The 19,092-nt window shown below is 42.8% G+C and overlaps 1 protein-coding gene across 7 annotated transcripts in view; it reads right to left on the reverse strand.

Moving 5' to 3' along the window:
- ARHGAP24 (Rho GTPase activating protein 24) overlaps positions 1-19,092 on the reverse strand; it is a 250,779-nt gene that overhangs the window by 16,157 nt on the left and 215,530 nt on the right. For 5 of the 7 annotated variants that reach the window (XM_059470849.1, XM_059470851.1, XM_059470850.1 and 2 more), the window contains 2 exons: positions 13,936-14,058; positions 2,221-2,428 (listed from right to left, as the gene is read on the reverse strand). In XM_059470849.1, coding sequence (XP_059326832.1) covers positions 2,221-2,428; positions 13,936-14,058 — 331 coding nt within the window. Of the gene's footprint in view, positions 1-2,220; positions 2,429-9,812; positions 10,614-13,935; positions 14,059-19,092 lie in introns of those variants that run through there. The other 2 variants (XM_059470852.1, XM_059470855.1) reach the window with 2 other exon arrangements.

The raw sequence follows: 19,092 nt of genomic DNA on the forward strand, positions 1-19,092 counted from the left end.
CTCAGCTTACCAAACAGGCTGCATCAAACCCAGAGCTCATGCTGCTGTTCAGCACAATGAAAAGTTACCCCAAACCAAGGTCACCATACAGGTACTCTACTCACAGGTACTACTTTGAAATGAACTTCACCTCAAAGAGTTTACAAATGGAACAAAAGGCTGGGGGAAAAAGCAGATAGCCAAAGGAAACGATGCAGAGATCAGAGCAGAGTTTATGCCTGACTTCTGAACCACTGCTACACCTGAATCACACCTCTCCAAACTCAAATGTGAAAAAGTAAACAGGAAAAGCACCCTGTGCAAGGCATGGGGACATACAAGGTCAGTGTTCTATAAATTCTGAGCTTCAGAAGCAGAACTGCAGGACCAGCGATTTATAGGCAGCTCCTGCTGCTGTTTCTAATTGCTAGAGTAGAAATTACGCGCATCCTTCACAGCAGTAGCATGTAAAATCTCTTCTCCTTTTCATCTGCTAAAGCTCAGCCAGCATACCTGTTCATGGGGCTCATTAGTTTGTGCTACAGATGTTGCTAGATAACCTTGAAAAAGAATTAGTGCGGCTGAGCCCTGGTCTCATTTGTCTGGAGTAGTTAGAATTTGTGCACTTCCTCCAAGCTGTACCTCTCAGTGGGGTGTTCAGTACATCATCTTCCCACAGTTCAGGATGGCTTGTTTCCTTAAGCATTTCCTCTACAATTATTTGGTTTACAGGCACAGAAAAAATAACCTTTTGTTTCTGCCACTTGCCTACCCTTTGGTAGAGACAGACATTATCAGTAATATTTATCATACTGTCCAAGTAAGGAAATGTACCCAGTAGATGCTTCTTCACCATCTTTAAATAAGCTTCACGGTATTTGAACAGTGAGTGAGCATGCCATAAACATTCATCAACTAACACAGCCACTTCCCATAGTGCTCTGGCTCCATAAAGTCATTTACTCATCAATTATGCTAACTCACCTTCAAAAGAGAAACGAATAACGTCATAGGAAGACAAGTCACTTTTCCAGAACGTTATAGATTCTTACATTTTCTTTTAAACTGAGGGTCAGGACTGAGGAAACTGTTGGAGATGAAAGAACATTACAAGTGCCTGCCTTCTGTGCATCTGATGCACAAACCTTCAAGCTTAATGAATCTGCTCACTTCACAGAAACAGGGAATGGAGGCACCTAAATGATTTCCTGCAACCAGGTTTGAATTATGGCATGTTTTTGCACTAAAAGATCAAGCTACAGTTTCCTTCCTGTTACTTGGATTGCTATCAGACACAGGTCTCACATAATAAATGCAATCTGCCTCTTCCTCCTAACTCCCATTGGGCCCACAACTGCAGCAAAGCAAGCCAGTGCCACTGTGGGGGTGTGATGTCACTTATGGATGTCACTTAGGGCACATGCTGAGGACAACCACTGTTTAACAGTCTCTTCAACTGGAATTTCATGACCATCATACTAATTCTGGTCAGAGTTAAGAAGTCCATGTGGCACTCATAATGCACTGGTGCTGTTTCTCTGATTGCACACTCTGTACACGTCATCACTGCTGCCAATGCTTACAGGAAGACAGTACAAAAATCACAGGGGACTACAATTACTTACAGGAGAGTAAAGTCATACCCAGCTGTGTGAACAGGACCAGGTTTCCCTTGGCCCAGAAACTCTCATTAACTCTGTAAAATTGCATAAATAATGGAACACAAATCAGACCTGGACCCTCAAGACCACATAGGCTTGTTTTTATGGTCAGAGTGACTTTCAAGTAAGTAAGACCAAACGCCCAAAATTAAAAAGAAATGCATGAAAGTATCTTCCCTTCCAGTCAGTATTATGGGTAACAGAACACACTGAGGCTGGTGATAACAGAAATTCTTCCTTTGTGGAACTGACTAAATGCCAGCATCACCACTGCATTTCAAATGATATTAAGATCAAGGCAATCCAGATATTTTTGATTAAGCCAAAACATTAGCAATACTTCTCCTTACCAACTTTTCACAAAAGGAAACTCTCCAGAAACGCTTTGAAATCAGACATCAAAGTCAGAACAAAAAAGAAGACATTTCAGAGCAGTAATGGGAAACATACAGGGAAACCTACAAAAACATGTCATTCTGTCTGCTGCTGCCATGTGTTTCACAGCTCTGTGGGTCAGCCAGCCCAGCACACCGTGCCCTGCCTGGGCTGCAGGGCGTGGGGAACAGCTGCAGGGTTTTACCTGTCAAAAGAAGGCTTTTCTCCACAGTCAAAGGCATCCTGCAGCTCCTTGACGAGATTGGCCTGCCCAGGCAGTCGGAAGAGGCCCTCCTCCCTCAGCCCCCGCTGGCGGATGAAGTCCACGCACTGCTCCACCAGCATGGGAGCCAGGCGGTTCCCATAGCGCTTCTCGTACCGCACCGTGTCTTCCAGCTTCTGCCCGAAAATGCCTGCACCAGAAAGAGAGCTCGGACTCAGCTGAGCAGCACAAACACATCGGAGGAGCCCACCCTTCTCCTGCAACCCACGCAATCTGCAGGTCATTTAAATGCCTGCACAATTAACCTACTCCTTTCTTAAGAACAGAATGCTCAGTTTCACCATTGGCACTCTTCTGGAAATACAGTGCTGACATGTTTTCCAAAAACATTTGAGCACTTATTTAAACATTTGAACATTTATTTAAAATAAAACACTAAATTATTTGTGAGATCACTGGCACAGGAAACAGAAATAACACAAACAGGATTTTCTGTCATAAAACCTCTGATTCAAAAGTGATTAATATCTCCACTTTTTTTAGGTTAATGCCTACTTATTAAGTACTCCTCTATCAGTTCCAAAAACATAACATGGAGGGAAAAATATTTATAACTCAGAATTTTGTGGCTACTAAATGAAATTACTATTTTGTTCTCCAAATAGACAATGATAAATCCATTACGTATTGCCAACTGCATTATCACCATCTGCTTTAGCAGTAATAAATTCTGTGTACGAAAAGAAGTTCCTGACGTGAAAGGTGAAATATGTCAGATGAACTGCGGGAAACCTGAATTCGTCCTTAAGCTCAGAAGAAAATGGAGGTTTTTTGACAGAATTAATTTCAACCCTGATCTGAGGATATCAGCGCTACCACTGGAACGACAGCTACTCTTTACAGCTTATTTTGCCTCTCCTTTCAAAGTGCAGAGCAGCACAATAATGTTCAGGGATGTCATCTGTGCTGGAAGCTCTCTCTTGAGACCACCACTTGCTGAACAGTACTAGGGCTGAAGCAAGGCAATTCAATTTCTATATATAGCAAGACAATGAATAGTTCTAAGGCAGTCACGATCAGAAATTAAAGACCAAATGACTACTTCGCTTTTGCAATGACGTACACTGTAAAGTATGTAAAAAAAAAAGAGGCAGTAAATTGTGCCATCCACTGAGCACACTGTTCCTGCTGGTTTAAAAACATAAAATATTCAACAAGAAAAACATCATTGTTTTGGTTTGCTTTCTCTAAAAAAAGCTCAAAATGGAGATAGATAGCTTTTGCTTTTGACTTAAAAACTTAATTCACCTGTATATTTCAATTCAGATTGAAGCATCCATCCAGGTAACCTTTCATGTGTACATTTTTCCTTCAACAGAAAGGTAACTTACACCTCAGTTGTAGGTAGGACAGCTGCCTTGCAAATGCACAGGGATGTAGGGCAGGTCTCAAGTTTCCTGTATGGAAGGTCTGAGGTTTGTAGTTAAAAGCAATTATTTTTACTGTAGCAGAGGAAGTAACTGGAGAGAGTAAATGATGTCCTGCTAAGACATCCAGAGAGTCTCTGAGATGCAGAGCAGTGTATTTTGTGATTGCCATGGTACCCACACTTGGGGATGCCAAAACCAGCAGTAGGTAAGGGGAATGAACATCACACAGTCATTACTTATTACTCCTTTTGTACATGCTGTACAAAACCCAGAGCCCAACAATTAGCACTTAAAGAAGGAATTTTTGCAATTTCAGAGTTAAGCTTCGAAGAATACTGACAGAAGTAGCATCCACAAAGTTTGGGTCCTTGAGGTTAGCAAAGGAGCTAAGTATGCTAAGTATGTTTTCTTAATTATTGCATACCTTCCTAACCTCCTAAAAACTGACTATGGGGATGGGAGGAATATTAATTGAATTTGTGTTTCCTGTATCTTCCAAGAGTTGCAGCTGGTTGACACCGAAAATCAAGTCCTTCCACTTGCTACACTCTCCTTCTCAAAGTAGTGGAATTAGGGAGGAAAGTCCACTGAAAGTCAGTTAAGGAATCTGTGTGATTATGAGACTCTGGGGATTTCAAAGCTGTTAATATACGAGAAGGCTGCACTTCAGTGCCCCCCAGTCTGTCCCTTCTCCCAGCTGAATGAGCCCCATTTTCTCTGCCTCTCCTCAAAGGGCAAGTGTTCTAGCTCCTCAACCCCTTGGTGATCCTTTGCTCAAGTCACGTTAGCATTATCTCCACCTCCTGGGTTTGGTGGGTTTTTGCTTGTTAAATGATACAATATTTGGATATGGTCTAAAAAATGTTAAGCAGAAGACATTAATCACCCTCCTCTCCTTCTGCTAGCTCTGCTTCTGCTGATACTGCCCAGACTGCTGTCAAATCTTCCTTGCTGCCAGGTCCACTGCTGGCTCACATCCAGCTTTCTGTCCCCCAGGACACCCAGGTCCCTTCCCCAGAACTGTTTCCCTGGGGTTATTTATTCTTAGGAACAAGACTGGGCCATCCTACTCCAGTTTGCCCTATGAACATACAGCCTAAGCCTCCTTGCAAGAATGCATGAGATTTCCTGGTTTTAAACACTAGACTCTTTGCCTCTTTTCAAACAAAATATGATAGGATATTCAAATTATACCAGAATGCACACATAACTACACTTCATGCCCACTGACAGTACAATTGGCAGGAATAAGCTTTCTGCTACTGGTTATATCTTCTTCTGACCACGCTAACTTTCTTTAATCAGTAATGTGCATATTGCAGCTTCCATTTGTAGGAGAGAGTAAGTTCTTAGACCAGAGTGCTTTGGAACTGTTATTAGTAATGACACTGCAGTCAAAATACATCACTTTCTATTAATACATTTTTTGATGCTGCCTTTTTATTTTTTGCTCATTTTAAAATTGGTTTTCAAAGAACATCTAATAGATAATGAATAAAATCAGAATAAGGCTATTTTGCAGTGGGAGCAAAAACCCTTACCATATTATTATAAATTGCTGATGCACCACAACAGAAAATGTACTGAAAACAGGTGGGAACCAGAAAGCACTAAGATGTCTGTAATTGGAATTAAACACTATTTTTCAATTTGTTTGGCACTAGAATTAATCTCAGGCAGGCTTGGGTTGGTGTCTAAGTGCAGCCTGAACTAGATTCTCCAAAGGAAGCATTTCCTCCACCTAACAAACATGGAACACCGCACCAGGCAGAACTTGGCCATGAAATGTGATAAGCCTGCACAAATATTGACCTGAAGTTACAGACTTGCTGCTGATGCCTTATGGCAAAGGCACTCTGTTGCCAGGGGCAGAAGGGACAGAAACATGACAACTCTGCTTCCTCATCATGCTGCCATAGCTTCTACCTGGCTCATCATCCTTCTGCTGTCTCCTGGGTAAGGCATACCTTCTCCCCTCTCTAATGCTTTCATCCCCTCTCATGCCACAGCTAACTGCTACAGAGATGCTGCAGATGAACAGTCTACAAGCATTAAGAGGTTGACTATTTAGAAGCAGAGGTATTCCTGTGAAAACTGCAGTTCCATAATGTTTGGCAGAGAAAATGAAGTTGTAATGGGTAACTACTTGTACCTCCTTTATAAAGAAGGAAGGAAAAGACAGTCCAAGTTGTGGAGACTAGATTATAACCAAAATCACTGAGATAATCTCAAATGCTGTTTCTTAGGAGTAAATTTCCACTACAGCAACTAAACAATAACATCTTTTTTGGAGAAGGAAGTAGAAGAGAGCCCTCATAACTCATGTTCTAATCCAAACTCAAGTGGCTCCTAAATCTCAATGTCTCCAAAATCCAGAAATGCACAGATACACAACAGCTGACCTGTGGCTTGGTTTATCATTGGGATAGGGTACCACAGGAGAAACAAATCAACAAGAAACCGTGAGGTTCAGAATAGCACTAGTTTGGCTTCCCCACAGCTGGTGGAAGGCAGGGAAATGCACAGGATCCAGTTCTGACCAGTCATTAGATTTAATCAGCAGCACTGCTTTTTCAGAGAGCCCTTGCAGGTCTGTAAAGCTATATCCAATTAAGCCAAGATCACGCATAACATCAAAGAGGAAAATCACATGTTGGTAAAGGGCATGCTGAGCAGTTACTCATTAACTAGAACATTCCCGTGGCACAAGTTTTGTAAACACTTTGAGAAACTGGGCTTCCATGCTTAACAGATACCCAAAAACCTCATGAAAAACACCACAGTTCTGTATGCAAATTCTGCACGTGTCTTCTCAGGAGCTGTGGAAGCACTGTGGTTATTTTGCATGGTACATAGTCACAGTTAGAGGATGGCTTTAAAATCTAAGAATGCTATTAGTCAATGATTTCCTCAGCTAACTGAACACAGGCAGGCATCACATCTAAAGTCCATGGACTTCTGATTCAGGAGGAATAAAGGAGAAAAATCTAGGTGGCAATTCTGCCCATAAGGAATGGCTTGAAATAAGGAATATCTCAAAAAAGGCCACCTGCCACTCTAGATCTACCACAGCACACACATTCAGCGAACCAGAAGGTTTCAGACAGCAAAAGGCACTGAGGGCTGATGTTTTCATAGGTGACCCACACCTGTACATGTGCAGCAGAGGACCAAGGGAGCCTGGTGCTTCCAAACCAAGTTCTGGTTTCATGGGCTGTGCTGATCAGAAAGGGTCAGTTAAGGTTAAAGGAACTGATCCCAGCTTAGAATCTGGATATGAATTTTTGAACAGCTCTTAATTCTTCATCAGTAATTCATTGACAGAAAATAACAGATCAGATGAATGGCTTTCAACAGTGGGGCTGGGAACAAAGGTCCTGCAATAACACAAAGAAGTGGCTGTCATGACCACACAACACCTAGTAAAGAGCTTTTAATCATTATTTTCCATCACCTTTCTGCTCAGATGTTCCCCAGCAATAAGTGATGTTTTGAGTGGATCAAAGACAGGGAGTATTTTCTTCTTCTCTACAGAATTTTGTAATGTACAGGAGAGGAAAAGCCCCACCAAAACCAGTGGTAGCAGAATTTTGTTCCTGCCTGAGTAAGGTAAGATAAACTCCCACCCTGGAGTTTAGAACATATGCTCACCCCAATAACCTGCTTGCAAAAACAACTCTGATACAAGAGCACAATTAGATCCAGGAAAGGAAAGGAGACAATCTTGAAAACATCACCAGGAACTTGTCACATTGATCACATCACAGCCTGCACTATTTTTTCTGGCCACAGCCAATGCCACCTCCCTCTCCACAACTCTGTCTACTCAAATTCACCACATTATTGAATGTTCTCAACATTGTGCGCTTTCTCCATTGACCCTGCATGTTCTCTATGGAAGTTCTGTGGTGGTACTTTAAACAGAGAGCATCTGCTTCAAGCTGGAGTTTAAAGATGTTTGGCTCTGTCTCTGTTCAGATGCTGCCCTCTGAGCTTTGACTTCTCCTATGACGTGACTCCCAAACCCCAAAAGTATGGCATCTAATTTTTTGGTGCCAACCACAATGGAACTTTGATCTGGATTTCCAGAAAGGGTTCTGTACCTGATATCATATATCAGGGTTCTTCACCTGATATAATTGGTGAAGATGATGTTATGATTCTCTTTTATAAGTCTTGCCACCACTAGCCACTGGTTTTCCCCGCTAATTTTATTTTCTGCATCATGTTGCACAGCTTAGATCTAATTGATCTGCTTTATGCAATTATGGATTAGGTTTACAGAAGGCTAATTTTGCCTTTTTTTTTTTATACTTAAGTATACAATCTGCAAATGAAGTTGCCATAATCCAGTAAATGAATTAATAAGACAAGTGCAGTTAGCCTAATGTGCCAGTGCCCCCACAGTAAGGGCTTGACTGAATCCAGTTAATGTCTGTTAATCTTTCTGTTGACTTCAGTGGGATATTGATCAAGTTAAATACATGCCCCAGCACTCCACAGCTCTGATTCTAGGGGCCTTGACAGAAAATGTATATAAGAAAGCAACCAAAACAAATTTTACATAGAGGAGAGCAAATCAGCAGCATCACCTCCATCCCTCGGTCCTCTGCTCCAGGTGCTGCTGCTTCACTTGGGAGTTCTAGACATGGAAAGTTTCTGTATCAGAACATATGGGGGAAGAATCAACAGCTGAAGCTCTTCTTGGAGCAGATAAGGCTGTACCCAGGCACAAAGGCAGCTGTCTGCAAAATTATCAGTTAATCCTTTATTCAACTTCCAAACACTTCTAAAATAGTTAAGGGCATAAACGGGGCACAGGCAGCTCTAATTCACACCGACACCTTGAAACGCAATACACACGCACATCCTCCTGGCCAGCCTCCAGCAGGACTGAACTCCAGCCCCCAAGGGCCCTGGGGAGGGGGTACAGGGGGCAAGCAGCTCCCAGTGCTCCCTCAGCTGCATGTGAGAGCTGATCTCTGCAGCAGTTCTGCAGTGAGCCCCTCGCTGCCTGCGATCCTGCCTTCCAAGACATCGCCCCTGCCTGCCTGCCTGCTCGCCAGCCCTCGAAAGCAATGATGTCACTGCACTGCTGCTGAGGCTGGGAGCAAAGAGCTGCCTGCTCCTGCAGAAGGGCAAACGGCAGCACGGGGCAACAGCCGAGGAAGGAGCAGCAGAAGAAGGTGACAGAATTTGTATAATCTGTACATATTATTTGTAAAATTTGTAAAATAATTTCTCACACTTCAGAAGAACATGACAATTTAGCCCTTTCACTTTGATTTCTCAGTCCAGCAGAGCTTTTAAAACAGTACTAATATCCATTCTCTTTTCCCCCCCACACAAAGTTTTTGTCCTTGTCATGGAAACAGTTTCTCCCCACCCATCCCAAGTGCCCTAACACCTTACTATCCCTCGTTGTATCTCTGTCTCAGACATGTGTTTCCATTCCAGTGCTTTCAGCTGACATATTATGACATCCAGTCTCCTCTTTGCCCTTTTACCTCGAGTATTTTCATGCTCTGCTTCAACAGAGGTATGTGCAATGCAAAACAAAACTGGCTATAAACCTCTCTATGCAGCAGGTGAAAAGGCAAGGGCAGGCTGCAGGGCAGCACTATGAAGTGGCAATGCAGCCCTTGCACCAGGACAGTGCATTGTAGAGCTACACTTCATTCCATCAGAAACCTCTGAAATCAAGGACTCAAGCTTCTGCACAGATAAACATTGATCACCTTGCTTTGCTCCCTCTCCTCCCTCCCTCCTCCCACATAGACAAAATGCAAATATAAACTCTCTTTCCGATGTTCTGCCAAACAGGCAACTCAGAGCATCACACGTCTAATTCCCTCAGTGCTCTCACTCAATTCTGCTCAGAGGCACTGCAATGATCTTGTCTCATTCCACCTCATTCCCGCATTCATGGCTATTATGTAGAGGAGACAGTATCCGCTGGCCAGCTACAAACAAATGAACAAAGGAGTAAATAAATCATTCGTGGAATGTTGGCATATGCATTGTTTAATGCCTTTTGTTTGGGTGCTCTCATCTGCCCCTGCACACGGAGCAGACCCCCTTGCCTTCTCAGAAGCCAGGCTTCCCCAGCGCAGCAGAGCACAGCACAGCGCAGAGCACACCTACCTTTGCGGAAACTAAAGCAGCGCTTAATTCTCCTGTAAGTAGTTTTGGGAATGAAGGGAGCTGCTGCTAAGGCACCTGGGCTGCGGACTCCAGCATTCCTGTCTTCAGGCATCATACAGGCCAGAGCCCCCACGTCCCTCCAAAGCTCTCCTTCACCAGCAGCATCCAGACAAAACACCACGATTAATCATCGCTACTGACTGCTGAGGAGTTTTTGTAATAGTGTATTTTCCTCTGGAGCTAGGAGATTTGTGGTCTTCTAGATCTTGGGTAGGGCTTGAAACGATCTCGATGTTCTTTTCCCTGCTTCAGTTTTGCTTTGGGGAACAATTTCTTTCCATCTATTTCCTTTAGTTTCTTTTATTTCCTGCAGTGAGACAACTGCCTATTATGCAATGTCACAACAAAAGAGTTTCAGCAAAAAGATGTATCTTCCATTCAAACAGAAATGCCTGCACAGATGGACAGGAGAAAGACCTCTTCCTCCCAGCTGGAACAGGAGGCTGAGTGGCAGAGACTAATTCCACAGCAGAAGCTCAGCACTGTGCGGTGTGCAAGGGGAAAGAGAAGAACAATACCAAAAAGGCCACAGAAGAATCCTTCAGGATACAACGCTCCTTGCTGGCACCCTTTATTTCCGCACCCGAGAAGCAAAAATAACAGTCAAAGCTCTTTGTCCATACCAGATTCCTCCCCAAAGTCCTTTCACACGGCCAGCTCCTCGTGTGATGCTCTCACGGGCTCCTCGCTTGTTTTATTGCCTTCCAACTACCAGGAGCTCTCCGGGGAGAGGCGCGTCAGATGCGGCAGCGGCGCATCCTTGCCGGCAGGATCCCGGGAGCGGCTGAGGAATCCGTGCCTGCAGCGGGGATGCTCTGGCGGCAGGGCAGGCAGCAGGGCTGGAAGCAGGGTTTGCAGCAGGGCTGGCAGGGCAGTGCTGCTGCTGCCGCCTGCGTGCAGCAGGTGCGGGGCGGACGCGGCGCGGCAGCCGCAGCGCAGGTTTGAGGCTCCTCGGGTGACTTTGAGTTGACTTCAGGCTGTGCCTGTCATGTGCGGCGGCTGGGAGAGCGAGCGGGCTGCGCCCGGCTCCTGCAGGAGGTGCCAGACCTTACACTACTACCCACCCCTGCTAAAATGCTCCTGCTCCTTCTTCTCGCCTCCTCCCTCCCCGCTTACTTGCAGGCTCTGTAAAAAATTGCCTTTTTAATCTAATCAGGAGGGGAATTTCATGTGCAAACAGGCATTACACGGCCTGCCTCATTTGCATTTCTTTTCCCTTTCAGATTTTTCTTTCCACAGTCACCTTATTCTTCTGGTGCAAAAAACAACCTGTTTCTGATGATCTTAGCAGATTCCCACCTGCCCCCCTCCCACCTTCTCCCTCCAGCACAGGTTAACAAATAACAATTTAATGATAAGGTTAATTATTTACAGAGTTCCTCGCTCTGGTACCAGGAGTCTTCTCCTGCTGCCAGACAAACTTTAAATGTTAGTGGCCCAGCAAGGCTTGTACACATCCGCTGCACACACACACAGAGCTTACTTACACTGCTTAAAAGAACCAGAAAATTCACATGTTACTCAAAGTGGCACTTGACTTGTGTGACACCAGGCTATTGTGGTTTACCATTAAGCACTGAAATTCAGGAAGCTGATACAAAACAAGTGTTTTGATTAATTAGCTGTCTGAAATAATGTTGTGTTGCAAGTAATTACTTGTTAGTGGCTAGTCGTCATCATGTGATGGCAACTTTCCTGTATCTTTTTTAATATGTAAAACCATTTTTAACTTCAGCAGCTACAGATCAGAAAGGCAGGCTCTTAAGACATCTTAAGGCAGAAGTGCCTGTCTTAAGAAGAGTCAGACTGTTGCTGCAGCTGTAGCAACATCCCCATAGCAAGGATAAGAAAAATATGACTGTGTCTGGTCATTCATAATTACAGAAGAGTTAACAGGATTTATTTATACTTGTTAAGATAGCTCTATCAAGTAGTGAATAAAATGGAGGACATGTTGGAAACTTGGTTCTTAATGATGACACATCCCAGGATACTGCCTCTGCCTTGTTATCACAGTCAAGCCTTCTCCATGAACACCACACTCTAAACTATGTTCCAGCTATTTTTGCATTTTCCAGGGAGTTAACTGTTTGCTTCCCAATACAAACAACCCTGAATCAGTATACCTGCTCAAGAAATGCAAAAAGAAAAATAAAAACATACTTGGAAGTGTTTTAACTGCAAATGAATTGGAAAGGTAATGCAAGGATTGCACCCCTGTAGTTTCATGCAAATCAGCAAGTAAAATCCTCAGCGAGGTGCCTCCCTCAGTAACTGGCATTAAACATTGCTGCTACAATGATGGTGTCCTGAGAATTTTCTTGGTGGCTGGAAGGATTCCCAGCTGCAAATCACAAATAGCTCTTGCCCTATAAAAGCAAATGAGGAGCTGGTGAAGAAAGCACAGGGTCAGGACTTGAGAGATTTGGTTTCTATTTGTAGCCCTCTTCATTGACTTGGGCTAGAATTTAGTTTCACCTAATGGCAGCTCCCTGCCTGTGACATGTGGAGACACCTCCACTTGCAGGAGAACAGCAAGGCTGCCTTTTCCTATTATCTGCCACAGAAAGATACTGTGGTGCAGGAAGCACAAAAATCCACAAAGATACTCTGAAAAATCCACTTCTGCTAAGCCTCCAAATGTATTCCTGCCACAGCAGCTTATGCTGCTACTGGACTGGAGCAGGAGAATGCTGAGGAGCTCATCACAAGGCCTGCTTTCTGCAGAGAGAGCTGGGGATGGGTAATCTTTGTGCTATGTAAAAAAACAGGTTTCTTACCTAGCCTGACTACAGAAGACTGTGCTACTTATATCTTCTCTTTCCCAAACCAAGTCCCTATACCTGTAGCCTTTTAAGATAAACCTTTCACGTGGTGAGTTTTGGGGTTTTTTGGTATGTTTTCCTTTTTTTTTAAAGCATTTTAAGACCTACATTCCCAGATTCAGGATTGTGCCATCTTATTTAACATAAAGGGCCAGATGCCAGTGACATGACGGATTTGCACCATCTTTTCAAGGCACATTTTCCCAGGAGAAACCATGGAGAAGGCAGTCATGTTTCAGAGATGCAAGGCAGGCCCTAGCTGGCCAAGTCCCTCAGTGCAGCCCACCAGTGAGGCCAAAGTCCTCTCCTAAACACTGTGTGACCTGAATAAAGCACAAAGGAAGATGAGTGACTTACAAGAAAAGTTTTCTTTAAAGTTTCCATTAGTCCATCCTCCTCCCTCCTGTGTTCTACCCAGCAGTTCAGAGACAGAAATCAGCAAAAAGAGTTTTCAGTGATAACTGCACTTCTTGATCGTGAAACAGCACAGACAATCCTGCCCTCCTGACTTTTTTCCAGCAATCTGCAGACAACAATATTCACTTGCTGCAATACAGGTATAAGAAAATATTTCTAGACTCAGAGATTTGAGAGGTCCAAGCAACAGACTGATTAACATACAGACATGTTGTGCAAGAGTATCAATCACACTCATAATATAGATATTATCACCAGAATAGTAATGATGAAAATTAGTACAATAATTTGCAACCCATTCAATGTAAGAGAGCTTTTAAAAAAGGCAACTAGACTCCCAATGATAAATTTTGGTCCAGTACTACTGAAATCCTTGGAGATGCCAATCAAATTCCCACACTGTTAGTGCTAATATTCTGAGGCACAGCTTTATATAACACTATTACTGCTCTTAGCTGTCACTGGCAGGAGAACTGCTGATAGCTTTTCCAACAGGCATTTAAGAAACACCATGGATGGTTTTTCAGCTGGTGACCAAAGGAATTACCCTGCAGGAAAGCTGATTTCATACAAGACCAATCTTCTTTAAAACTTCCCCTCACACTATCATGTGCTACCCTCACCAAGGGAAGCAGTTCCAGACCGTTCAAAGTCTTTTAATTGAGCCCTCTGCATGGAAACATGTTTACTCCACTGTTCTGGAAAGATCTAGACCATCCTCCTCTTTACTTGCAAACCCTGGCTGTGACTCAGAGACAGCACAAGAGCCCCTGTGAGCCTTTGTGCATCTGTGAGCAGTGCATGTTCCTTCCATGACTCACCTCCTCCGAAGGGTGCCCATATAACCCTGCGGATGGATTTCACCCAATCCTCCATGTCATTCTGCGTGCTCGCCATGAGGAGGTAGGTCTCATGATTGGCTGTCATCCGCTCCCGGTCTGCTCCTGCAACACAAGAAAATTGCCTTAGGAACCCTTTGGCTTCCCTGCCCAGCCAAGCTCCTGCCACTCTGGCTGCTGGAAGCACCACAGCAAGCAGACGTGGACACTGTGCAGTGCTCGCTGACAGACATGGCATGAAAAGAAGGTCCTGTAAGTACATTGCCCATGAGACACTGAGGAGCTGTCATGCTTCCAAAAGGAAATGAGAGGATAAATGTCATCAGTAAACAAAAACAGCCCCATGCTGTTCCAAGAACCACGGGGGCCTGCACTAATCTGTAACTTGATACAGGCACTGCAAATTTTGCAGCAGTTACTGTACCACGATGGAGAGAATAAATGCAGAGACTGATAAGGGTGCTTTGAACAAGCGGGGATGACTCCATTCTTATTTTCAGGAACACACTGTGCCACATTCAGGGCAGTAACACTTGATACACCCAAGTGCTGCTGTGACTACCTAAGGAGAAGGCAGATGACACGGCACAGCCTGCTGCCTTGGGCGGCTCTGATGAGGATTAGATTAAAAGGGAACACGCTGCCTTTTTATCCTTTCTGTAAAGAATGGGCCCACACCAAGAAGGTCAAAACTAGAGCTTGGCTTGCCACAGCTCCATGTTTTCAGACCTGTAGTACTGTTTAATCTCCATTCTAAAAGGCACCTTAGTGCAAGGGCACTGAGGATTCAAACCACCTTTCCAGCACTGCAGAATGCCAAACCCTTCCAGAAAAAGAGTGGCATTTTAATGCCCTTTCACTGTGCCAAGGGCATACACCAGTACTTCACACACAAATGCAATACACCTAGAAATCCTGTCAGTCCTGTATTCACATCTTTCCAGCTTCTTACCTTCCCATTTTTATCCTAGTGATATCTAAAGTAAATATCTCTGCTCATTACAACAGGAATACTGCTCCTGGAAGAGTGCCATGCTTAGTGCTGGGCATTCACACAGCTAGGATTTTAAAGAGAAATTTCTTAAGGACTAGAAAATCCTGCCCCAAGTATTCTGTATTAATTACTCCTGTAGACCAGGCTTTACAGAACTAGGACACACAACTGTAAAAGAGACTTAACTGAAACTTGATGAACACAAAAGCCAGACATTTGCAGATTCTACTGAAAATTTATTCTTAAGGATTGCATAATTATTCAAAACTTAAATTTTAACTTGGAGGTAAACAGAGATTCTGGTTTTCTACAGCCAAAACTCAGCCATTCATATGCCCTATGTTCCTCAAAAAGGCATCAAAACAAATAATGCAACAACCTAAACTACAGTACATTTTAGACCATACCACAGTTTAAAAGTCTAAAGAACACTGGTTGTTTTTTTTTTTTTTTCTAAGATATAGTAAGGATGAACTTATTTTAAGTGTCAATACAAGAGAAATACCAAGAAATACCAATACAAGGTTAGGACAAAACAAGGGTCTTACTTCCGTGCTATGTTCTATCCTTTTTACCACAGAGAACAAGGGTAAGGGGACAGGGAAGCATCAGAATCCCAGACCTTAACATTCCACATCAACCCTGCCCTGCAGAAAACACACAGCCACAGGCCCTGGGAACTTGCTCCCCATTTTTACCTTTTACATATCAATTTAAACCAGAAAAATGACAGATTTCTCATTCAAGGACAAAAAGGAGACATGATACTATCCTTCGGTTAACTTCAACAGTATTTTACACATCATGTATAGTTCTCACCCTAAAAAGACCAAAAATTAAGGACAGAAGCATAAAACCTCAATATATTCTTACAGCTATTAAATATAATAGTAATAAATACAGCACAGAGAAAAATAATGCACCACAATTGAATCCTTTTGGTGGCTTATAAAACCTGAAGAAATTATTTATCATATTGCACTGCAGCTCCTTTTCATTTCAGTGGACTAGGATCTTGCAAGTTGCCACACAAAAAAAACCCAAAAAACATGCATAAACATAATACATATCAGATCCAGCAATGAAAAAAGAAAGTGGTGATGTGGCTTTTTCACTACAGAGACAACAAAAAACATGACACGTGATGGTACTCTCAGGTGCTGCCAGATTGATCCATATTCTTTTAATAGCCTGCATATTTAAACTCAACAGATTATGTAATACTTGCTTAACAGATGATGCAGTATTTACCAAGTTACCATGTTATGACAAATTGGAGGGTGTTCTCCAGATAGAGTGGATTAATCCCAGAAGTCTAGCTAGCTTATTTACAGTGTGAATTCCAGAGCAGTACTTTAGCTCAGGTAAACACCCACTGAGCCAACACACAATCAGCCTGATTCTGCAGAGAAGGAAAGCATAATGTTTGGCTACATTACCTTGAAATGAGAAAGTGAAGCCTTCCTAACAGAAAGAGCTTCTTCATTTTATAGCAATTTTGGAGCTACTTTGTAATTCACATCCCTTTCTTTCACACACAATATTGGATCTTGCAGGGTTCTCCTACTTGTGTGTTAGTGTAGATATTATTCATTAACTAAAGCCTCATTAAAAGATTTTTTGGGACACAATAGCACTTGGATTTGTGTTTTACTGCAAATATTAATTTTTAGTGAGAGTATATTTTAAATGCAAAATTTACAAGATAATACAAGAAGAAATGACCATGATTTGGAAAAGAAGTCATCACAGATAAGAAATATCAGAAAAACAAAAACAGAATTAGGACCTTTCTGAATCTTCAGTAGTTCTGCAGGAGATTTGTTAAAGACATTGTTTGGAACATCCACTTCCATTCTTTTTTCCATTTAATACTTTTGCTATGACCACAATGAAGCATGAGGAGATCATCATCTCCAATAATCAGACATCTATTCATATCACAGATATCAGCATTAAGAACATCAACTTGAAAATGGTGCTCGGCATGAAGTCATATTGCAGATGTAAATCCATACTTTTTTCCATGTGCAAACCATAACCTATTTTACCTATATTGTTTTCTAGTTTCAGGTTATGCCCTCTCAATTTTCCCTGCCTGCATTCGCAGTCCAAGAAATGCCTGAGCCTGTGTGACGTGGCCTGGTTGTGAACAGCACAGCCAACTCAAGGGGCTGGAATATGAACTCCACTTTTTCCCCATCTTTTCCCCTTTGTTAATTTGCAGGTGCCACAGGAGCTGGAAGGAGCAGAACCCACCTGATCAAAGAAGCTGACTCTGGCATGTTTGAGATGAAAAGCTTCTGTTTGCACCACTGATGTGTATATCCTGTACATTCCAGCCTCTGGAAACTGCCAAAAGTAATTGGATCTACACTGTCTGGAGTCTCAGAATGACAATATACCATCACACAATGTTACTCCTGTGGCCCTAACCAGACCCTAATCCACTTTATTTCCTTGGCAGCAGCAGAAAGGAGCTCTTATTCATTAAAGGGATCTATCCATAACACCCATACAGTGCCCAGTGCTCTGTCCTGCTGCTCAGGGGCTCACTGACCCACAGACTGATGCTGCTGGTACCCCCAGCACCAGCTAGAGATTTTAACAACTCTTGCCAGCATCCAGAAATAAAAAACCAAACTCCACACTCCAAACCTACAATTAAAATACAGAGAGGTCAATTCCTGCAGGGATCCACTCTGCAGGGGAAAAGAAAGGGACCAGGCTGTGCTGGTGATGCAGCGCCACAGCTCCCGCTTGGAGAGCCACTGGGAGCAGGCACTGCATTTAAGGGGGGACTGCTCCCTGAAGTACCAGGCTCAGCAGCTCTGCAGCTGCTTACAGCCCATCCATTAAAGGAGAAGGCACAGACATTCTGGCACCCAGTCCTGAAAGGTGTTTTTACTACTTTGTAGACTCTTCCTGTCTGAGCCAACACCTTTCCTTTACCTGGATGTACCCCAGCTGAACTCTGCACCAAGTATTGCCTTTGTCCTTTAAAAAGGATCTTGGATTTCCTGTGAAGAGTGGTTCCAGCATTTCTTGAGAATGGAATGTGAAAGGATTAAATTAATACCAACTGTTTAAGAGAGAATTTTCTCCCAGAAGGAACATCAAAAAACTAGGATTAATCCAATTTTTTCTGAGCTGAGAATGTCACGGACAACCTCACAAGAACATTCTCATTCTAAACAAAAAATTAAAATAAAACTGGGGACCAATTTCAAAGTTAAACAGTTTCCTACTCCCTTGTGCATTTCTCTTAGCCACAGTTTCTGAAACCCATACTCTCTTCAGCTTGGGAACTGAATGAATATCAAAGGCAAACTAGCCTTACAAGACAACTCACTAAGTTTTCTCCAGAAACATCCTCCTCCTTGGATGCTTTAAAATTTGATAAAATGGTAAATAGCAAAATTCTGATGTTTCAGATGAATACACTAAATGCACTTCCATATGGTATTCAAACAGAAACTCCCATTTCTCCACCACCTCCCAGCATACTCTTCTCCGTTCAGGTGAATGGTTAAACTGTGTGATTTATCATTTCTGATCAGGACTCCAATTAGTATTTCTTCACAAGCAAAACACCAATAATCATGATCAAATTCACTACACTTTGTGTTCCTAAATTTTGCCCTTTGCTGCAAATGAACTGTACACTAACTGACATACTTAATCTATGTCTCTAGAAAAACCCACCTGGATTTCCTTCATTAACTTTCATTTTAAAGCATTTGTATTCAGACATTTTAATCCAGAGCAGAAATCATCTCAGCAAATTGTGGAGGCAGTATCAGAGAAAATATGAACAACCTTATTCTCCTTTTTTTTTCTAATGAAACTCCTTGTTCAAGAAAAAACCCAGAAATTTTTGGTTACTCAACCTTGATAGTAAAAGCACTGCTGCTTTAAGCACAGGTCTGACTTGGCATACTGATGTGCTACAGTTCAAATCTGCACATTTGTCTTCCATATACCAAAGCTGGAAACTATGGAATACATCCATCCTCAAGTGACACAAGGAACTCCATCATAGTTGTTAAACTTCAATGAAATGCAAGAACTATTTTGCTGGCCACTCCTTCTGTTGATGAACCCTGTGCACCTTGAGTGTGATGAAAATCACACATGGCTTCTTT

This window comes from Ammospiza nelsoni, chromosome 4 (assembly GCF_027579445.1).
Source record: "Ammospiza nelsoni isolate bAmmNel1 chromosome 4, bAmmNel1.pri, whole genome shotgun sequence".
NCBI lineage: Eukaryota > Metazoa > Chordata > Aves > Passeriformes > Passerellidae > Ammospiza > Ammospiza nelsoni.